This window comes from Gadus morhua, chromosome 7 (genome assembly GCF_902167405.1).
Source record: "Gadus morhua chromosome 7, gadMor3.0, whole genome shotgun sequence".
Taxonomy (NCBI): domain Eukaryota; kingdom Metazoa; phylum Chordata; class Actinopteri; order Gadiformes; family Gadidae; genus Gadus; species Gadus morhua.
This window is the reverse complement of record NC_044054.1, coordinates 19,709,940-19,732,894: the sequence shown is the minus strand read 5'-3', so window position 1 is coordinate 19,732,894 and position 22,955 is coordinate 19,709,940. Positions and strand designations below refer to the sequence as shown.

Here is a 22,955-nt window from a genome sequence, read left to right as displayed (position 1 = left end):
ACAGGTGTGCAGCCCCACCCCGGCGAGGCTGCTTAAACCAGCCATATTCCACACACACCCACACATATTCTATTCATACAACCTAATGTCTGATACCATATACATGTACACTATATTCTATCCATACCTCCTAAAGTCTGTTATCATATATGCATACGCCATTCATAGATACACCAATATGATACAGGTAAATACAGAGCAATCTTTTTAATTAATTTCTATATATTACGTTTAGTAATAGTATAGTTTCGGCTGCTCTTTTACATCCTAGTTCAATGTTTTTAACACTTGGTTGATGTATTTCCCTTTCAATCGCTTTGTCATATCACCTATTTCATGTTCCTCCCGCTCCTTGCAACCCTGGTTTTTAAATGGCGTACACCACACCCCCTTAAGTGACATCGCAACCACATAATACCACTTTCTATTTTAACCCTTCAGATCCCAATGACAAATTGCTTTTTTTTGTATACACACATGAGAAAATATGATGGTCAAGCTTATCCAACCCACTCCTCCACCTTTTCCTCCCTCTAGCGTTCACCACACCCACCCTGCTACCCATGCCAGGTGGGTGGTGGTTAAACATAAAATAATATCATAGATCCATCCCTCTGGACATATGTGAATACACACATTGTCCGAGCATCACTGAACGAACACCATTTTGCCGGCTCTTGTGTTTTTTTCCCCTTCATTTTATGAAAATAGATTTGTTGCGGTCTTGCGCGCGGCGGCATAGAACGCGTGGCCGCGCGGAGCTGCGCCTGTCGCTGCACCTTTAAGGCAATGGAGCAGAAAAGCGGCTGCAGAGGAGGAGGCGAGGGTTACTCCATAATGCTCGGTGGCAGGGAAGGTTAGCCAGGGACCATAGTGATTTGTACGGCTGCGGGAAGATGCGTGTGCTTGTTGCTTGTTCGATGGAGAGAGGTGGCGAAAGAATGAGTTCCCACTACAGCTAACGCTTCAAACCAATCTTCTTCTTTTTTTCTTTTTTTTTTAATTTTTACAAACCAACTTTTTACGCGTACGCATTAAAACTGAACTTTTCTCCGGGTTCGAATTATCTAAGCGCAGCCACGTTAATTGGCGCTTTATTATGATTTCCACGCGCACGCCAATTAGGATATAATCTGTTATTTTGCGCGTCGTTTCCTTTATTAATTTATTTATATATTTTGCATTTATCCAGGACTTGTGCACATTTAAAGTAGTCCTGCGTATTGCGTCTCCATCCTCCGGTCTCCACTCTGACTCAGCAGCAGCCCTAGCAGCAGCAGCAGCAGCAGCCAGCAGCAGCAGCAGGAGCAGGACTCACCTGGACCGGAGCGCAAGGACCCCCGTCTCCTCCATGCAACCTGCACAGCGTCGCGCTTAGACGCGGGGAAGGCTGCGCCAAAGCACGGTGTGGCTCTTTCTAAAGGAGCCGTATACGCTCGGATCAGAGCTCTGTGCAAGGATACAGCCACCAGGAGCCATACCTCCTCATCCCCAACGTAAAGGATTCAGAGAGAGAGAGAGAGAGACAGAGAGAGAAGGAGCGCGCACCAGAGAGAAAGAGGGATCCGGAGAGAGAGAGATTTTTTTTTTTTTTATGAACCATCTCTTTCCGTTGCATTTGACTTGTTTCAGCAAAACAAGGGGGATTTCTGGAAGAAAGCGTGGAGTGAAAAGAAGAAGACAAATCATAGCTTGGATATTGACCGGAGCGGGGCATGTGGATATTGGCTTTTATCTTTTCCCAGTGCATCTTGAATGGTAGGTCATTAATATATGCAAATGAGCTTCAAGTTATCTTAAACTATCTAACAGGCAGGAGCGTGCAACCAACAGGCTGTAGGCCTACCTATGTGCAGGGTTTGGTGAATAATGACTTCATATTTGGATAAAAGCTATTTGTCCCTTGGTGTGCCCTATCAACCAATGGGTCGTCGCATTGAGGTTGTTTGAATATGCAGCTTTTTTTGTATTGACGTTTATCAATTAGTTTAACATGTTTTGTATTCCAATGTTCTTGTTTCGTATTTGTTCTAAAGAGAGAGGGAGAGATGGGGAAAGAAAAGGGGGGTTAAAGCGTTGGAGAGAAGGATTGTGTGGAAAAATACGCATAAAGCCAAATGTAGGTTATTTGCAATTATATATTTTCGATCTACCAATTATATTTATAAAGAACAGCCTACATCATATCTAAATGAAATAATTCTGAATATTTTTGATTGATTACTACAGCAGTACATGCGTCTCTCATCTTCCTTATTGGGCTGGGCCTAAGCCTGAGCTAAATTTGTTTTGATTATATTCTCAAATGTCTAATAGCAATTCATAAACACAGTTTTATTCTATGTCTTTTGTAAGATATAGATATTTCCCCCAAAAAAATCATGTTTATTTGCATGTTTAATACAATTGACAATCTATGCTAAACTGTCTCTAGAATTAAGAGGGATTCATAATCATTTAACCAATGAATTGCAATCAAATAATGATAGCTTCCTATATGCATCTTATCATTAAAAATGTAAGTTGAATATTTCTGAATGCCCAAAAAAAAACATGGTGCAGAATCTACACAAGACACACACTATATCAACAAACTGCATATTAAGACAAATGATTGACGCAATCAAGAATGCAGTCTACAATGCAATATTCCTTTGCTCTACACAGTATTGAAATAGAAATTCTGCTCTGTCTTGACCAATGTTTCAGACATCTTCTCAAAAGGGATTAAAGCGCCTGGCAGTTTTTTTTTTTTTCTGTTGCATTGCAAGCGCCATGTTAGAAGCACAGACAGATTTTGGTTGGGGGTACAAAACCTTCCTCACAAGTCAACCATTTCCAGACTAAAGCCCAGCGCCTCCCTTTGGTCCGTGCACAGTAAATAATAAGATATTATACGGAACAAAAGGGTCCTTTTGGGCTAGGATGGAGCGGTTTTGCACCGAATACAAGAAGGGTGTGTGAGGAAGAGGAGGAGTAGGGGTGGGGATGGGTGGGGGTGCATCGAGGAGGGCTGTGGTTGGTGGTTGGGGGGTTGTTGGCGGAGACACGAAGGAAAAATGGGGCATTTAGAAGATTGTAAAAAAAATAAAAATAGATTGGCGGACAGAGAGGTTCCTTTCTATGAAATAAAAAAAATGGACATGTGCAGTGGAGACTGGAGGTTGGGGGTTGGGGGAGAGAGGGGGGCTGGGGGTTGGTGGTAGGTAGAGTGTGATGCGTCAACCAGAGATGACAGGAAAACCATTTTGTTGCCATGCTATAGGGCTGTGTGAAGGCAGCGTTGTTTATGGAAGAGAATAGAGTATTCAAATAAAAATAAAACTCAGTGATGGTGCCGTTGTACAAAAAAAAGGCTTTTCTCTCTCTCCTCTGCTGTTTTGGCCATGACTGTGTCCGAATACAGACCAGCAGACCTGTTCATGCAGGCGGGCATGCCCGTTGCAGATATCACCCAGTAGTACTGAATAGTGCTTGTCTGAGCACATTCTTGTTTTGTTTTTTTCTTGTGTGTGTTTGTGTTTCTTTGGTCCAGGCAATAGTGTTGCAAAATGGCTGCTACTACAGGAGGCTTCGGCATGGAAACTTTGAATGGCCTCCCTTAGCCCTGTTAATTCAGAGACAATCTTCATTCGCTGCACATCGCAAACCTATAGCCATGTCCATTCAGACACAAATTGAATGGAAATCTTAATTCTGAGATGTTTTACATTGACATTGGGTGTTGCAACCTATTTCATTGTGCCCACGACAATCCTTAACACAATTGTAGTGGATTCGAAGAGGATTTATTTTAAATTACAGAAATAGTGTTGACCATGCTGCATAATGTGAAAGTCCTCCATTTTGCATTTTGCCTCCCTAATCTCTCCACAACACACAATCAATAAAAGCATCGACGTCATTGAAAGACCCAAAGCAAATCTGTGGATTCAAATGAAAACAGCCAATGGGCTTTTTCTCCTAAACTCCATTCCTACTCGATCGCCTGGCCTTGAAAACAATTATTCTGCATTCTTGTGAATGCAGGTGCTTCATGGCGTAGAGAAAGACAGCTTTTAGGGGCTCTGGTCTCCACCAGTATGTCCTTCTGCCCCTGGTCTCTGCATGGAGACGTGGATAACCAGGGCTGTCGCAGTGTGGGCTAGGAGGTACGAAGCACGGCTGCACTCTGACCCCGGCAGTCCTCCACTCGGCTGATACACCGACCTGCCGCACCCCCACTCCTCTACGAGGTTATGCAATGAGAGAACTCTGGGAAAAAAAAGACTCTACTACTGTTTTTAATCCACTCCAATTTATCTTTTTGTTTTAAGTTGCAGTTTGGAAACAGGTTATTATTTATGTGATACATTGATGGATAAATGGGTATATAGAGAATGATGTTGAATAATATATTAATATAACCTATATCTATAATTATATCCTATCTATCTATTTACCTATCTATCTTTCTATTTATCTGTCGTGTTTATCTGTCTACTTATAAATCTATCTATCTATCTATCTATCTATCTATCTATCTATCTATCTATCTATCTATCTATCTATCTGTCTGTCTGTCTGTCTGTCTGTCTGTCTGTCTGTCTGTCTGTCTGTCTGTCTGTCTGTCTGTCTGTCTGTCTGTCTGTCTGTCTGTCTGTCTGTCTGTCTGTCTGTATGAACTATTTGCAATCATAGTTTATAGTTTAGTGTATTTCTATGGCAATTAGTATTTATGAACTGTATGTCAGTTAAAACCCTAAATCGACCAATCAGCATTCACCAGCAACTGATGTGGGCAAGCAGATTATGCATTTTGTTTTATCTTAGCTATAGAGAGGGTAGAGGGATAGTCATCGTATGCTCAATTGGTCTCTAATAAGCAATGCAAATACTATAAAGCCTCAACAGGCACTTAGCATTGCACCGTGTGCATCTGCATGTGTTTTCTATTGCTCTTCATGGCTCCTGGAAACCACAGGCACAGAAGAGCGCACATTAGAATGAAAAAAATCCCAATGCTTGAATTAATCTTGACTACTCTATGTATGGAAAAAAAAAAGCGATGAAATGTTGTTTTACAAATGTACGTTAGCGTGTTAGCTCAAGGCCGCTCGCTCTCTCCTACCGGGGGGGAGGGGCTGAAGCAATCCTGGTTCGGAAGATTAAAGCATATCCGAGGCGCCCTGCATCTGAATACCTGTCAGCAACACTTACACTTCTCATTTAGATACGCACTAGCCCAGGGAACTCAGGTATGAGATTAACCCCGATAAAGCTGTCATCAGCACAGAGATCGTAATCAAGCACGGCTCCGGTGACAAGTTGGGGTGGGATTCTGGAAATGTTGACTTAATTCATCCACTGTCCTTTGATGGATAGAGTGGACTAATAAAAATGGCAGTTTGAATTTGACTTTGTATTTACATGCAAAGGGGGGCATGGATAATCATTTTAATAGCTCTTTTGCACTACAGCTCAGAAGTTTTGATGAGCGAATGTCTTTGTTGACCCATCTTCTCTTCTTAGATAAAGGGATAGATGTTCCATTTGACATTATAATGACAATTTATCTAACGCCGTAATTTAGCTAAATCTGTATGGATGCTTTATAGTATATTGATGTATGTGGTTCCATCAACATGGTGGACATTTTGGCAGGATAGAAACTAGGTCTGTAGGCTTTTGTCAAACTCGCACAGAGAGCACATTATGAGAATGTGTTATTATTTAGATTGGGAGAGAAATAAGTGCAGCAAATATATTTGAGGAAGACATTAGAGGTCCTATTAATGTATAATCTTTTATCTTGATAAACAGTTGCATCAAAGGATAATAAAAGGTGTGTTTGGAATATTCCCTCGAAATAAGTGTTGTAAATTTAAGATACTAACAACCGTTTTCATGAAAGTGTGATGATCTATCTCTCACAACTTGAATTCTGTGTAAGTTCCAATCTAGCAGTGCATCAGTTAGAATCACATACTGCATAGTACCTTCACTGTCTGAGGGTTTACCTCAAAACCTGAATAGGAATAATATTAATTCGGCTCCAATCTGCAGCTAAATCCCAGCACATCTTTCTACATCTCAGAGGAAAAGGCCCGTTCTGCATATCCACATCCATGATTTTTTTCTCCAGTTTAAGATTCTTGTTTTTTATGGATGAAAGCGCTAACAAACTGCATCAAATGCATCAACTGGGAATAAGGCCCCTCACCCCCCACTTCCCCTTGGGTTTATGTTTGTGTTTACACCAGCGCCTCAACTTGGCTGTAAAGCGGAGAACAGACTCCAGCATATGTTAATGGCTGCACACTGAACTGTTAACGGTCCCATTTAACCCAGACTAGAATGCTTAAGGAGACGATGATGGCGGCTGCTGAGGCAGAAAAAGAGGCAGGAGGAGGAGGGGGCTTAAGGGGGGGCAATAGGGAGAGGGTGGGGGTGGGTGGGGGGGGGGGGGGACTTGTGCTGGGTTCTTGTGGTATCTACTGCTCAAAGATTTCATATCGAATTAGGCCATTTCTCTTTTGCCGAGACAAAAGCCTGGCCTATTTTTAGGCAGCCATCGCCTCTGTAATGTAGCGGTTGATTTGAATATTATATATATATATCTTTATGTAAATGCAATATACATTTGTACATGGGCACACTCATTTGTGGTTCTTTGCAGTAATGACTATGTATTGTTCTATTATTATTATTCTGAACCTCCACACACATTTTCCCTTATTTATTTTAACATTCAAATCCAGATTTCATTATAACTAATACATATACATCGTATTCATCTGTACCTGCCAAAATACATTTTATCTATGTACATATTTGGCCCAGCAATGGATATTAACATGGAGGTCTCACTTTCAGGTAGAGTAATGATTGTGCAAGGACCTGTATTCATTTATTGAATTGAACAATTCCTGTTTTAAAGCGACTCATTGGTTGTTGAGCATGGCTTCTTCCTTTTGACATGCATAGCCAGGTAACTTGCAAACTGACACTCCATTGTATCTTCGCAATTTAACATAGTACGAGAAAATGTACTGGCATGAAGCGACAAATGGTATCGTGGAAGAAGAAGAAAAAAAACCTGAAAAGTAGTTGGACGTTGCCTTTGTTGGACCTTTCTAGAGAGTTCAGGCTTGGATAAAGACCAAACAACAAAGAACCGTCACAGGGATCAATCAAGGCCCATGTATGTTATCCTTCACCACTAGCAGTCATAAGTCCAGCATTGTAAAGTAGGCCAGAATGCTTATGCCTTGATCACCCTGCTGTGTGTACCACCGTATTGCTGAACAGGATTAGAAGTTTCTGCTGAATCCAAACAGTCCTCATTGGTCTTGGTATGATTAAAGGGCGGGTTGTAGGTCTACCTTTCTAGGCTAACAAACCTCAGTAAAGGCCAGCTGTGGCCTGTACTGAGCGAGGGAGAGCTAGACATCGTGGCATACAGCAGAGGTTACGTATCGTGACACAAGCTTCTCTGACACCGCAGCAGTTCCACGTTGTTATGATTTAAAAGAGAAGCAGTTAGTTCTTAGCAGCATACGCCAGAACAAATATTAGTCTTTTAGTTGTGTTTTGCCAAGCCACCACCAAGCCAACTCAGAGACAATAGGTTAACACTGTTGCATTGTAGTCTTGTTAGTATTCGCAGGTCAAAGTAAAAACAGGTTTATTTTTTTTACCTATGTCAGATGGGCAATCAATGAATAGCACTAGGCAAATAAACTTTATACCAACATACTCGGGAGCTATTGGATGAGTCAAGTCGTATAGGTTTTCGCCAAATGGCCCTGAGTGAAATGGTTTTCTTCACACTATTCCTGGATGTAGACACGAATGTTGTAGACATTTCCCCCCCCCCCAATCTGATAAACAGTTTGAGTTCAGTTCAAAATTAATTGGTATGTGTATGTTGATGTAGCATTTCTGACGGCTCATCTAAAATGGAAATATAAACAAACTGGAGATGAAATCTATGATTACATCTCTAGTTTGTTTATGTTTCCATGAAATCATAGATGAAATCATAGATTTCATCTTGATTGTTGGTATAAAGTTTAAATCATAGATTTCATCTCCAGTGAAATCTATGATTTCACTGAATCGTCAACCCCATCCGGACATGAAATGGTGTTGGTGAGACTGATGAATCAGTTGTCGATTTGCACGGATCTCCACTAAGCAATGTTTGGATAGAGCAGCTCAACACACATCTCCCTCCATATGGCGAACTGTGCTCACACGAGCCACTGATTAGCATTGGTAAATGTGCAACAATTTCAAAGACCCTGGCATTTAAAAGCCCAGTTCCTCTCCTCCCTCCTCTCCCCCCTCCTCTTCCCCCCCTCCCCCCCCCCCCCCCCAGGTCCATTCCGCCTCAGTCGCCCCTCTATCAGGCCTCCACCAGACATGATTATGTTAATTGGTGTTTGATCAGATGATTAAATTATAATTCGATTAATCCCGACCACTAAACGCTCTCTTTCCCCTCATATGTTTATGTGTATTTTGCCCGCCCGGCCATGTTTGCAAAAGCCCCCTCCTCGCTCACCCCTCTTGCAGAGCAGACGTGAAGGATGTGCGAGAGGGTGAGGATAACAGATTGAAACACACAGTATCCAGCTACTTTATGGAGCGGGACAATATGTATCGTAGTAGGATTAAGAGATGATCCCAAGGGTCACGGCGTGGCATTATACTGGCAGTTAAACGAAACACGCCTTTTCTTTTTTTTTTGACACCTCTGAAGAGAATGTTTTGTGGTTGGTGGGTGGGTGTGATGATGATGGATGAAGAAACATCCGCACCACGTAGATTCAAATCGCTTCCCTGGTATTACTGCAGTTATTTTCCCACCCCAATGGACCATGGGGCTTATCCCGTTGAATCGAAGGCACAGGGATGGATGCATTAGCATCTATGTTCCATATAATGCCCCTAATGTAGAGTTCATACCACATAGTGTAATGGATAGTTTCACTTATACACTTTCACGTGAGAAATTCAAATTCCTTTTTCTTTAAACACATAAAATATGGACTCGAAAATGGCCTGATGGAAGCGCGTTGGAAATAGAAAGGACTGCCTTGCAGCCATCTTTAGTGATGAAGATGAAATAGCCTTTTCCTTCCAGGCAAATGGAGGATTGCGGAGGAGGGGGATGGGGTGACAGGGATAGAGGGAAGTTGGGGGCGGGGGGGGGGGGTTGGGCTTACAGAGGATGTCTGTAGGATGGATAAGAGCAAGATGGCAGCCATGTCTAGTCAACTGACCCACACTCCCCTTTAACCGCAGGACTTCGGCCCCTCTCCACCCAACGCCAAGACAATCCCGGTCCCTTTGCTTCTGCCTCTCCCCCTGGAGTCTTTCAAAATGACTGATGATTGGGATAGTCCACTCATTTCTACCCCCTTAAAATATTATTGGCTGGTTGTCATAGCGAGGTGTACTGTGTTGTACTGTACCTATTACCCATTTTGAGGCATTCCCATCAAATTCAAAGGAGAGGAAGGATGTTCTACAATACTGCTGCACGACACTGTCCCTACCAAAAACCTACGATGCAAAGTCATAATTATTTCTTGACATATTATGTCATTAACATTTCCTTTATCAAATCATGTTTATTATTATCATGTCAATTATTTGTGCTAAACAAAATATTCAAGCATAGAGAATGTTTTGACATACAGCTAATGTTGATGTCCTTTCAAAAACAAATATCCTCCAATACATTTCTTTCATTAGAACATTTGAACACTGACAAAACATTCTCCCAAGATAAAGTATAAAAATAGGTTAATAATGCTCTGGGTAGCTTTGAGTTTGAACGCAACCATTCAAACTCCTATTTGGGTGCTGTTTGCAGTCGGCTCGCCTGGCAATTTCCAAAGCTGTGTAAAAATCTCTGAGATAAACCACACATCAACAACACACCTTGGGATTCAATCTTCGATCATGGTGTAAATAATTAACAGAAACAAGCCTGAACCCACTTTAATTTCAACACCATTTCACTAAGGAAGGCTCATCAGCGCATTTTGAAGCCGCTGTTAAGTTAATTTTATTAAAGGTGGCTTTCCTCCTCCCGCTATATTAATCTTGCTTCGAAGAATATTCTCCATTCTCTCTTCGATTTCTTTCTGCGGCCTCTATCTGTCTCTACCTCTCTAATCTCCTATTGGCCACTGTATAATTCAGCAGCTCAGTCTCTGCGCTCTGCCACTCGTTTAAATCTTGGTGGGGGGGGAACATCCCTGTGACTTTCACCCTTGCGACTTCTTTCGGCTCCAAACGAGCGTTCCAGGTTCGCATATGCATCGGCGAGCCATCCTCCGCATGCACACAACACTCCTCCTCCTCCTCCTCCTGCTCCTGCTCCTCCTCCTCCTCCTCCTCCTTCTCCTCCTCCTCCTGCTCCTGCTCCTGCTGCTCCCCCTCCTCCTCCTCCTCCTGCTCCTGCTGCTCCTCCTCCTCCTCCTCCTCCTCCTCCTCCTCCTCCTCCTGCTCCTGCTGCTCCCCCTCCTCCTCCTCCTCCTCCTCCTCCTCCTGCTCCTGCTCCTGCTGCTCCCCCTCCTCCTCCTCCTCCTCCTCCTCCTCCTCCTCCTCCTGCTCCTGCTGCTCCTCCTCCTCCTCCTCCTCCTCCTCCTCCTCCTCCTCCTCCTCCTCCTCCTCCTGCTCCTGCTCCTGCTGCTCCCCCTCCTCCTCCTCCTCCTCCTCCTCCTCCTCCTCTTCCTGCTCCTGCTGCTCCCCCTCTGCTCTCAGCCTCTGGAGAGTTCACATCAGAGGAGGATAATATCCGTGTTCTTTTTTTTTTTTGCATAGCCGCCGCACAGTGCCGAGTGCGCGTCTCTAACATTATTAATGAGAGCAAATTGGGGGCCGCTTATGCAGGCAAGCAAAGCCAGTCCACCCCCCCCCCCCCCGCATCCCCACCCCCGCCTCACCCTCCCTCCCTCCCTCCTTCCTCCACTCCCCTCCCCTCCCCTCCCCCCTCCCCGCCTCCCCCCTGTCCCCCAGCTTGTGGCTGCTGCGTCTCAGCACACAGTGCAGGCGTGCGCTGCGCAGCCCTAAGCCCCTTAATTTGCCACCCCCTTTGCCCTTAGGGCAGGGCAAAGGGGGTGGCAAATTAAAGAAGGGGGTAGGGCCGACCGTATCCTATTCTACACTCCTGTCCGTTCCCTGAATACCCCCCCCCCCCCCCCCCTCCAGCCTCAGTCTCACCCCCATTTACCTCTGCTCCACTGGACTTCACAACTTCCCCCTGAAATAAAAAAAAAAGCCCCACACTCCGGTCTCCTTGGGCGGGCTCTGCAGCCTTAATTACCTGCAGCAGCACGTGCCCCAATCTGTCAGAGTAGCTTCAGCTGGTCAGACACACCCTCCTCGCCACAACCCACACCCCATCCTCCACAAGTTCACCCATTTTTCAGAAATTCTCTCTGACATGTCTTACTATGCTGTATTTCACCAGGATAAATTGAATAACTAGAGAGAAGTTAATATTAGTACTAAATTCTGCCTAAAGAGACTGTTGCATTGTATTAACGTAAACAGTAGCAGCACCGTGAGTGGTGAGTATCACAACAGAACCGTGCGCATCCCGCACTATTAAAGGAATATCTTTTCAGCTCACACGTTTAGGGAATATGAAGAAAGCGAGTTAATCAACCATACAGCCCATAGTGACAGATTCAACCACCGTGTATGGTTGATTAATGGTGCTTTTGTTGAGGTACAGAGGGGCCAGCAAAAAGCTCCTGACACATCAGAGGGCTAATGCATGCGCTAATGCAGAGCCCTCTTTATGTGTCGTGTTTAGCCAGCTATGTATTGATCAGATGCTTACTCTAATAAATTGCCTTTTTCTTTTAAAGCAGGCACTTTAAGGACTTCTGTCCAGGGCCTTGACTTATAGATGTCAAATGTATAGAACCCTTCAAAGGCTTACTCTTGAGACTCAAAAATAAAATGAGTGGAATTCATAAAAAAAGTTGTGCTATTAAGAATAATCTTAATTAATAAATGCAGTTGCATGGTGTTTCATTTCTTTAGCGAAGATGTTCATGCGGGTCGATGTAATATACTCTGTAGGTCAAGGCTGGATCCCCTTCACATGTGGTGTCTGAGATGGCAGGCGAAAATAATGCTGACGTGATATATTAGGACATCCACTCGTGAAGCGTGCAGGCGCGGGTGCTTGCACACAGACACACACACACACAAACACACTTTCAGGCACACACAGACACACACGCACATAGACAGACATGCACAGACACACACACACACATGTACAGACACACACACACACACACACACACACACACACACAAGTCGTGCAGAGACACAAACACATCCACACACACACACACACATGCAAAGACACACAAACACATAGAGACACACAAGCACACAAGGTACGCACGCACCGATGAACGGTCCTGCTTTCAATCACACAAGCACACGCAAGCACGTGCACCTCCGGTCCTTCCGACATGCCCACGTGCACGCTCTTTGACCGAATTGTGTCTCTTGCCCTTGAGCTGTCAAGGTCCTGAGCTCTGTACATGGAAATGGCGTGAGTGTGCAAATGTTTTTGTGTGTGTGTGTGTGTGTGTGTGTGGGTGTGGGTGTGTGTTTGCGATTGTGGATGAGGGCAGGGGGTTGCCTGCATCTGAATGGGGTAGGACAGGCGAAGTGCATTAGGAGTCACCTGCATGTGGGGATTAGCTGGCTTCAGCCTTGGCTGCCACCAATAGCTCCTGACACCAGCAGCCACTGCAGCAGGCATTATTTCACCGGCCATGAACACACAGGAGCTTCCCCTAACCCTCGTTAGCCCCTACCACACCCTTATTTCTCTCTCTCTCTCTCTCTCTCTCTCTCTCCCTCTCTCTCCCTCGCTCTCTCTCTCGCTCTCTCTCTCTCTCTCCCTCTCTCTCCCTCTCTCCCTCCACCAGCAAAACAACTGCAGGCACCATTCATTATAAATGTGTTGGATCCATTATTGAACTATTCCACTTTTTCCCCAATATGTGTTTGGGTTTATACGATTAAAAACAATAAACAATACTGCTGAATCGTAGAGCCTGGTTACCGGTGTGTGGTTAGACGGGATGTGTGAGTGTGTTAATGTGTGTGTGTGTGTGTGTGTGTGTGTGTGTGTGTGTGTGTGTGTGTGTGTGTGTGTGTGTGTGTGTGTGTGTGTGTGTGTGTGTGTGTGTGTGCATTGTGTTAAGTATTGCACAAAACTCAATTACCCATATAACAATAACTAACTCACAGTAAAATGCAATATCCAGGGATGCATATAAACTAAATACAATAAATAACTATTGAAATTCTGGTATTATTGTCGACTTAAAGATTTTTAACAAACAGGCGAGAGAGAGAGAGAGAGAGAGAGAGAGAGAGAGAGAGAGAGAGAGAGAGAGAGAGAGAGAGAGAGAGAGAGAGAGAGAGAGAGAGAGAGACGGAGAGAGAGAGAGAGAGAGAGAGAGAGAGATGGAAAGGTTAGGACCAATGTGCTACAGGACACAAACCTCCTCTCCGACGCAGGTGGACGGTGGACCATTGATGGAATCTCCATTAATCTTTCATTCTATTTCAGTTTTAAAATTCAGACAGGTGGGTCTGATCCCCTGTGGGCCGGCACCACCACCCCTCCCCGTCCAGCGCTCCACCTACAGGGTTTTATCGGTGTATCCCAGTGACAGTCGTGTTGGTCCCTCGCATCGCAATCACAACAACACTTGATACTAGTGGGGACGAGCGTTTGTATGTGTTACATTTCACTTTTGGACGACGTCGTTAAAGAGATTATTATTTAAGCTTGCGGTACACAAACACACACTCCACGACAGCCAACACCCGCCCACACGCAGTCTCAATCGAGGCGAGGTGGTACAGGCCTGTTTTTATTATCGTTTTCTTTACTGTGTTCAGGTAGAGGCAACCACACATGGGGAAAACGGGAATACAATAGCGGCTCGGCAATCTGGGTTAGGATGTGATAGTGTAAAAGAGTGTTTCAATGACACCATTGTACCGCACTTTAGTGAACCAAATAATATTTTATTTCCTATTTATTTCGGCTCCATTTCCTATTTCTTTCGTTATTTCCTATTTTTGCAGATGTACTTTAACTTAAGTGTCTCATATGCCAAGGTGAGAATTAAAGATGGAGAGAAGAGAACTAATAAATAAGTAATATCAAAGATAGAGATTTGAGAAATGATAACCAAGGTTTCAAGTTAAGGTCCTTTTATTCCAGCATGCCTCGCACAAGGTGATTGAACAGTGTTAACGTATGAACACACACACACACACACACACACACACACACACACACACACACACCTGCAACCTTCTGCAGAGGTCGACTAAGGGCCAGGTTCAGAGGAGGATGAAGATCAGATGAAGGTTATTAAAATGGAGAGGACAGGAAGGGGGGGGGGGTTGGATACGAGGAGATGGGAGTGGAGGGGGGAGAGAGGATGAGGAGAGGGGGTAGAGGTGAAGAGAGGATGGGATGGGAATGGGGAGAGAGGACGAGGGGAGATGAGAGGGGGGACGGGGGAGTGAGGATGAGAGGGGGGAGAGGGGGGAGGGGTAGGGGAGAGAAGACAAGGAGAGGGGCTAAGTGAGGAGGGGAGGTGGGGGAGGATGAATGGGAGATAACAGGAAATGAGATGACAGAAGATAAGAGTGTATTGGAGAAGAGGGGATGAGAGGCTAGAAGATGAAATAACCTGGTTTGAGGTAGTGATTGAAATTGAAAGAAGTTGGACACCATGTTTGGCCCTCTGATGTGCTCAGCTCTCTATCACTCTGTTGGTCTTCCCATCCTTACACGTTTATTATGTCCCGCTGTTAATAGTTGCCTATGTGTAAGTGCCTCCATTCCCTCACCTTTCCATCGAGGTTTGCCCCTCATAACAGTGAAAAGTAAATGTATATCAACACTGCATCTGTGGGTCAACCACCAGGCTCAGAAAGGAAGTCTCTCTCTCTCTCTCTCTGTCTCTCTCACTCTCTCTATCTCTGTCTCTCTCTCTCTCTCTCTCTCTCTCTCTCTCTCTCTCTCTCTCTCTCTCTCTCTCTCTCTCTCTCTCTCTCTCTCTCTCTCTCTCTCTCTCTCTCTCTCTCTCTCTCTCTCTCTCTCTCTGTCTCTCTCACTCTCTCTATCTCTGTCTCTCTCTCTCTCTAACACATAATTAGTCGGCCATTAATTATCACCCTGATCGATCACCACGACTGGTGATTTCTAAGATAAGATACAAAGACCCGCCTCCAGATAATATCCCAACAATACGAGAATAGCCTACATTCTTACGAAGGATAGGCCCATTAATTTCAATAATTTCCCATACATATTAACACACTAAAAAAAATCCCAAGGAAGGAACTCCCAAAAGGAAACCAGCCGAAACTCCCTGTGACTCCCATGAGCCCGCTTGAAAGGAAAGACAGTGGAAGGGCTCCGGAAGGTCTCTACTCGCTGACAGCTACATCCGTTCTGGTTTTCAACACCTTCGACTTCTCCTCTGTGTCATGTCTGTGAGAAGTGAGTGCAGCAAAAAAAAAAAGGTGCGGAAACACGTGTTCGCGGGAGTGTTTGTTTGTCGGAACGGGTCGAACGGCCGCTGGGATGGAAGCTGCCGGTGATTTGAGTGCGCTCATTAGGAATTTATGAAGCGCTAAAATGTTTGGTCCCGGTGGAGCTCGCGGGATTGGCAGCTGTCGCACTGGCACGGGCCGGCGACCGCGAGACTGGTGACTGGTAGAGAAAGAGAAAGACTGGTTGTTGTGGGATTTGAAAGGAATATCAGGCTATTTTGCTTATATTGAGTTATATGTTGACGCTCTTATAGTTACCTTCATCATGAAGTTTATTAACGCTCACTTTCTCTTGACAAATACAGACTTGCCATGAAGCATGAATGCAAACGCCGGTTCCTAGAGCTTGCGCTGTAACTTCACTAGCCGTGACACAGGTGTAATACCTGTGTCTTGAGGCTGGTCTTTTTATCTTATCTTAGAAATCACCAGTCGTGGTGGCCAAAGATCTGGCCTCTGTCCCAGCATACTATGCTGTATAGACAGTTTATTAAAAAAGTTATCAGATATGGGTACAACCATTTCTGTTGTATTTATTTCTGTTATGCTGATGGCCTATAATAATTTGCATTATTATAGGCCTATTACTAGTTCTGCATGTTCAATTTGTGTATCTGTTTCTAAGTATACCCATAAGTGTTTATCTTAAGTGTTAAGTGTCTTAAAGCGGTGCTGTATCGTGTGACTTTATTTTATTATTGTGTTTGTCCACAACCATTGCATCGCCTCTCCTCAGAGAACAAAAGACACCGGCACTCCAAACGCTATCCACCCCACTGCCCAACAGTGGCTGCTACAACTACAACAAAACAGAAATAATGCGTACAGTGTACAGTGGAATAATGGACAGGCAGCTGTAAAAAAAGAAACATCATTAGTTTGGTTATGGAAACGCGTAAATAAAAGTTTATCTACAGGCACGATGATTTGCTGGTTGTCGCAATAAAAAAGACAATGAATACATAAACTTAACATATTTCTAATATACATTAGATATGGGTTGCGTGTAAAGGTGCTGTTGCTTGGGGTGAAACGCATTGTATTTATACATCAACGTCCATCAAATTTCCCGAAGGACCATAATGTGTTTTTCTAATTGTATTCCTCTTAGTTCATCTTTGAATCCATGCGCCTTGCTAACCCAACCACTATTTACCTTCACAGAGACAAACCAAAAACACACAAGTTACAACTCATCCCAATCTCACACGCCCTCTCTTCCTCTCTCCCCTTCTCCGCGCAGTTTTCGGTGAAGATTTACGTTCCAGCTTATATTTTGTCAATGCATCTGTGCAAGAGGTAGTGTTCGCCAGCACCACAGGGACCGCGGTGCCCTGTCTCGCCACCGGCGCGCCGCCCATCTCCCTGCGCTGGTACCTGGCCACCGGCGAGGAGATCTACGACGTGCCGGGGATCCGCCATGTGCACGCCAACGGCACGCTCCAGATCTTCCACATCCCCCCGTCCAGCTTCTCCAAGCTCATCCACGACAACAGCTACTACTGCACGGCCGAGAACCCCTCGGGGCGGATCCGCAGTCAGGATGTCCACATCAAGGCTGGTCAGTGGCGTTTGTACTCTGTCACCGTTCCCCCCCACACAACCCACTGGTGTTACTCTGTGTTTTATTTAGTTTTTATCTTTATTTGAACAGGAGATCTTTTATGAGAGAGCCCTGTGTAACTTTATTGAAAGCAGAAAATACTAGCCACATACACTAACAACACAAATATGAAAACACCTACTTACGAATAAATACAAACAGCAGAATTCATTCAGTATACAGCTTAGACAAGGAAGTTATATTGAAACTTGAAAAAACTCATGTTTGAGTTTGTTGCTAACCAATATCACTTGATCATCAGTGAGTCTGTGAAACACAGTCCAATGGAAACGTAGAAATACAGTATCCACATGTTTTCCTTCGAACATGTATCAGACTGTATCAGTGTTTATAATGTGTATGTACTGACAAAGCCCTCCTCTCCTGCTCCAGTCCTACGGGAGCCCTACACGGTCCGCGTGGAGGACCAGAAGGCCATGAGAGGCAATGTGGCCGTCTTCAAGTGCATTATCCCCACCTCGGTGGAGGCCTACATCACTGTGGTGTCATGGGAGAAGGACACCATGTCAATCAACGCAGAGAGTGAGTCCAGCATTCGTATTCCTCTGTGCTACACTGTGCGCTGCATGCATACGCTCAAACCTATCTACATGCATGTATGAATACGCACTGGGTGTACATTAAGTACCTTACATACGTACATGCATTGATTATGTACATGAATTTACTGTGTGACTCAAATACATTTACATACTGCACATACATATGAAGGCATACACAGACACAGACACTGAAACACACACACACACACACACACACACACACACACACACACACACACACACACACACACACACACACACACACATAAACACACACATAAACACACCACACACACACACATACATACAGAAACACTCAGACACACACACACAGACACACACACACACACACACACACACACACACACACACACACATATACACACAAACACAAACACACACAGACACACTCATTGGTGACATGGGACCGACAAGACTACCAGTTTGGCTGGTCTATGCAAGTTGGTTGATGTCTTTGGAAGTGGGGCTAGGTCTGTGTCTGTGTATGTATGCGTCTGTGTGTGTTGTGTGCGTGTGTGTGTGAGTGTGCGCTTGTAAGATCAGTGTGGCTGCTCATTCACTTGATTGTACAGTGTGTACTTCTGGTGTGTCTGTGTGTGTGTCTGTATGACCCCGCTCTGTCTGACCTAATGACAGCCAGGTCCTACTTCTCTGCAGTTCTTTCCACCAGAGCGGGGGGGCTGCTAGCTAGCCGTGTGTCTCCTAGCCATGTCACTTTGCCCCCCTGCATTGACCCATTTGTGCGTCTGATAGAAACCACTGCAGCATTGCCCTGCTCTGGTCATTCAAATCACTTACCATAGAACGCTGCTCCCACACAACCCTGAGGGGCAAATTCACTTTATGTGGGGCATTTAACCAACTCAATAGACAAGAGCTAATGTAATTTTGCCCTTTTTGGGTGGAGGGCGAAAACGTGGGCTAGCCAGCAATCGCTTTGAGTTTTTTTTGATGACGTTTCACATTTAACCGCTGAGGGGGAAGCATCCATGTTGAGATCTATAGCAATCCTTTAATTGTCCATAAATGGATTTGCCGCAAGTGTGTTTCCTGTGCGTTGTGTATACTGGGAATTATGCTATGAAATGTATTTTTAGATTTGCTCATCCCAGACCTGTTCTTTTGCAGTTCTTTTGCAGTCAAAATGAAGGCTATCACTTTGTTTACAGTTTTAAAAAGTAAATAGAATAAGGCATTAATCGTATAAGTCTAACAGCATGCCACTTTATAGCCAAGCATATCTATTTCTTAATAATGAAATAGTGCTGGAATGCCAAAACAAATTGATGGAGGGTGTCTCTGGCGTTGTGACCCATCTGTAACTGTCATCCATGCAAACGCTGTCAGAATGATCATCCAGTCACTAATCCCGGGCTCGTCTCTGTGCTAAATAATGGACGATAGCGGCCCACGAATCCTGGAGCAAATGGTTGTTATTTACATCTCAGTGCCCACCGACGCACCGTCCATTCCCCTTACTCTCTATAGCACTTGAATTTTAAAGTAGCAAAGTATGTCTCTGTTTGTGTGTCTTTGTGCGCACCCGTCTGTGCCATTGTCTTTGTCCATCTCCCATCCCTATACATTAATGAACGAGCCACCTTACCCTCTTGTTGACCAACCCACACACACACCCACACACACCTCCCCCCTTACCCCAAGTCAATATTTAAAGCCTTGGAAATAATATCAAGACTTTGAAAAATAAATAAAGACGGAAAGAGAAAGTTTTGCCAGTCTGTGGCATTAATAATTGACCCGAGTGTTTCTGGCATGGAGAGGTGTGGAGTGAAGTGCTGCGTGCGTCTGTAAGGCAGCGCTCGCCGCGGTCTCTGTGGACGACCGGTCCACTTTGACTGGTTTCAGCAGGAGGCTAACAATGCTGCACTTTAATATCCCTGGTGTCTTGTTCCAGCAGAAGAGACACACTGTTCGTAGGGAGGGTAAAATATACCCTCTGGATTCACCGTAAAACTGTAACAGTGTTCTCTGTACGCTGAGCATTGGAAAACGAATTAAAACGTCACCATGTTTTTGAACCTGATATCTTACTGTTGAAGTGTAAACAGAGTTTTTGCTTTCCCTGTTTATGGAAATGAATATATATTATGATGAATAATAATGAGTCTAAAATGACCAATTAGAAAGACAGATGCACATTAGTTTTCCAATATTCTACAGAATATTATGTTTACACATTCGGAAATGTTATTTGGATATTCCTGTAGCATAAATTAAATGTAACTTAAAGGCGATACTACTTTGAAAGATAGAAAATATAATGATTAACACGGTCATGTCAAAGTATGGTCATATACTGCCCAGTTTTCCTAGGTGGTCACCAAGCCGACGGTTCAGTTACAGCTCCGCATTATCTCTCCGTAGACTTTAGAATAGACGACATATGTCGACGACGGGATTAACTTAATCCCGTACGCTAACGACAGTGGTTTCTGGAGCTCACTCTGTGAACTTCACCACTGATTGTGACCCAAATTTGTCGGCGATGAATTGTTGTTGGCTGTAGCATAATTGGAGTAAGAGTGTAGTGTGATGATTTAAACCTTTTCAGTTCAAAATTAATCTCTATTTTAATAGTAGTCATATATTTAATTGTTCTCAAAGGTAGAAGACTACTGTAAATTGGCCTATAGAATGATAAAACAGTGTGTGTAAGAAGTGGGAATCATCGATTGGTTCCTACATTTCAAAGCACAAGATAAAAATCTTTCTCTAACATTATCGGCTTGTATTTTACACCTGAACAAATGGTGACCATGATGATGAGGATAATGATGACCATTAGGATGATGATGATGAGGATAATGATGACCATGAGGATGACGATTATGAGGATAATGATGACCATGAGGATGATGTTGATGAGGATAATGATGACCATGAGGATGACGATTATGGGGATAATGATGACCATGAGGATGATGATGATGAGGATAATGATGACCATGAGGATGACGATTATGGGGATAATGATGACCATGAGGATGATGTTGATGAGGATAATGATGACCATGAGGATGATGAGGATAATGATGACCATTAGGATGATGTTGATGAGGATAATGATGACCATGAGGATGATGATGATGAGGATAATGATGACCATGAGGATAATGAAAGGGATGATAACCATGATCATGATGACAATGATGAGGATGATGATGAAGATGATGATGATGATGAGAGCTAGGATGATATACGATGTTGATGATGATGATGATGATGATGATGATGATGATGATGATGATGATGGTGTACGAAGAACCATATACAAGAGGCTCACTCACACAGAGTAATCGAGAACCGACGTTTGTTTTGAATGGGATGGCTTGTCTGGTCTGTTTGGTGCAGTGCATGTATGTGTGTGTGTTTGTGTGTGTGTGGGGGGCTACAGCCTGCTACTGTAGCGCTGCGCTGGGCCATCTCCCCACAGCTGCAGCCTCTGCTGCAGCCACTGAGGAGGAGCCTTGTAGTCGCTCGCCATGGCCCGCTGGTGTCTGCTCTGCATTCAGCGCCGGTAGGGCCCGGGAGGCGGATGAACACCCCCCCCTCCCCACCCATCATCCACCACCACCATCACGGGCACCACCAACTACACCACCACCACCACCACCACCACAACCTCCAGCACCATTCCAGCAACCAGCACTATGGCCCCCACCAATACCAACGCAAGCACAACCACCTCCACCTCCACCACCACCAACACCGCCTCCACCACCTGCACCACCAGCTCGACCTCCAGCATCACCACCACCTCCACCATCTCAAAGCTGAGCCTCATACTTCATAGCCTCATACACACACATGCCATCAAACATACACACACACACACACACACACACGCACACACACACACACACACACACACACACACACACACACACACACATGCATAAACACGCAAAAACACACATCCATGTAGGCATATTAATATATGCACATGAACACACTCATCCACAAACTAAATACATACCCACAAACAAGACCCACAAACTAAGACAAAATTGTTATGAGCACAAACATATGCACACCCTTTGTGCACATACGCACACACACAAACACACACACACACACACACACACAAACACACACACACACACACACACACACACACACACACACACACACACACACACACACACACACACACACACACACACACACACACACACACACACACACACACACACACACACACACACACACACACACACACACACACACTCACAAACACATACATACCCAACGCACTGGGGCTTGTTATTATTCATTGCACACGCTTAGCAAAAAGGGCCGTCGGCCATTGCATGGCTTCTCTTTGCTCTTTTCGTCTCTTCTTCTCTCCTCTCGTCTCGTCTCCTCTCGTCTCATCTCCTCTCCTCTCATCTCCGCTCCTCTTTTCTACTCTCCTCTCTTCTCATACACTTCCATCGGCAGGTGGAGACGAGACAGGTCCTCGTTAGTGAGGCAAATTGATCTTTCTCGAATGAGCAGTCGGTATCGGGAGTGTGGACCGCGCAGCATCAAATCCTCATGCACAATCGAGTGAGAACGGCGTCAGTATTGTTGCGCCTGAGTATTGCTAATCACTTAATCATCGGCTTGTTTTGATATCGAAACGTGCTTTCCTGCTCGTTGCGTTTTTACAGCTCAACCCCTTCAGATTTAGCTGTTGACAAAGGCCGATTGTTAGTTTGTGTTTATGGAGCCAGCTCTCTAACCGGTCTCACTACGGCGCCAATAAAGTAGAACCGTCCGCCCTTGCTATCTCAGATTTGATTGGCTGTTTGGGAGATAATGGCCATTGTGAAGTAAATATGAAGAGGTATTTTTTTCATGGAGGGAAGATTCTATCGCGTGTCCTCGCGATGCTGACACACACAATGCGTGGCACTGTGTATTTTTCAAGGTGCCCACAACTCCAGACTAATATCGCCGCGTTGAACGCAAGACATGTGGAGTCGCGTTGGAGCGGGCTTCCGTTGACCTGTGTGTGTTTAGTGATTCATCCTTGTCACCGTGGATGGCCGAGTCAATAGCAAGATGGCTGCTGTGTCAACAAAATACATATTTCTTTCTCTCTGTATTGTATCAAATAATCTATGCTGAGTTGTTTGGCTGTTTAT

The 22,955-nt window shown here is 44.5% G+C and overlaps 1 protein-coding gene across 4 annotated transcripts in view; it reads left to right on the top strand.

Moving 5' to 3' along the window:
* The first annotated feature begins 797 nt into the window (after positions 1-797).
* Positions 798-22,955, top strand: part of dscama (Down syndrome cell adhesion molecule a) — a 90,589-nt gene continuing 68,431 nt past the window's right edge. For 3 of the 4 annotated variants that reach the window (XM_030362217.1, XM_030362218.1, XM_030362216.1), the window contains exons 1-3: positions 799-1,758; positions 16,862-17,179; positions 17,615-17,764. In XM_030362217.1, coding sequence (XP_030218077.1) covers positions 1,716-1,758; positions 16,862-17,179; positions 17,615-17,764 — 511 coding nt within the window. In that variant the 5' untranslated portion in view covers positions 799-1,715. Of the gene's footprint in view, positions 1,759-16,861; positions 17,180-17,614; positions 17,765-22,955 lie in introns of all 4 variants that reach the window. The other variant, XM_030362219.1, reaches the window with a different exon arrangement.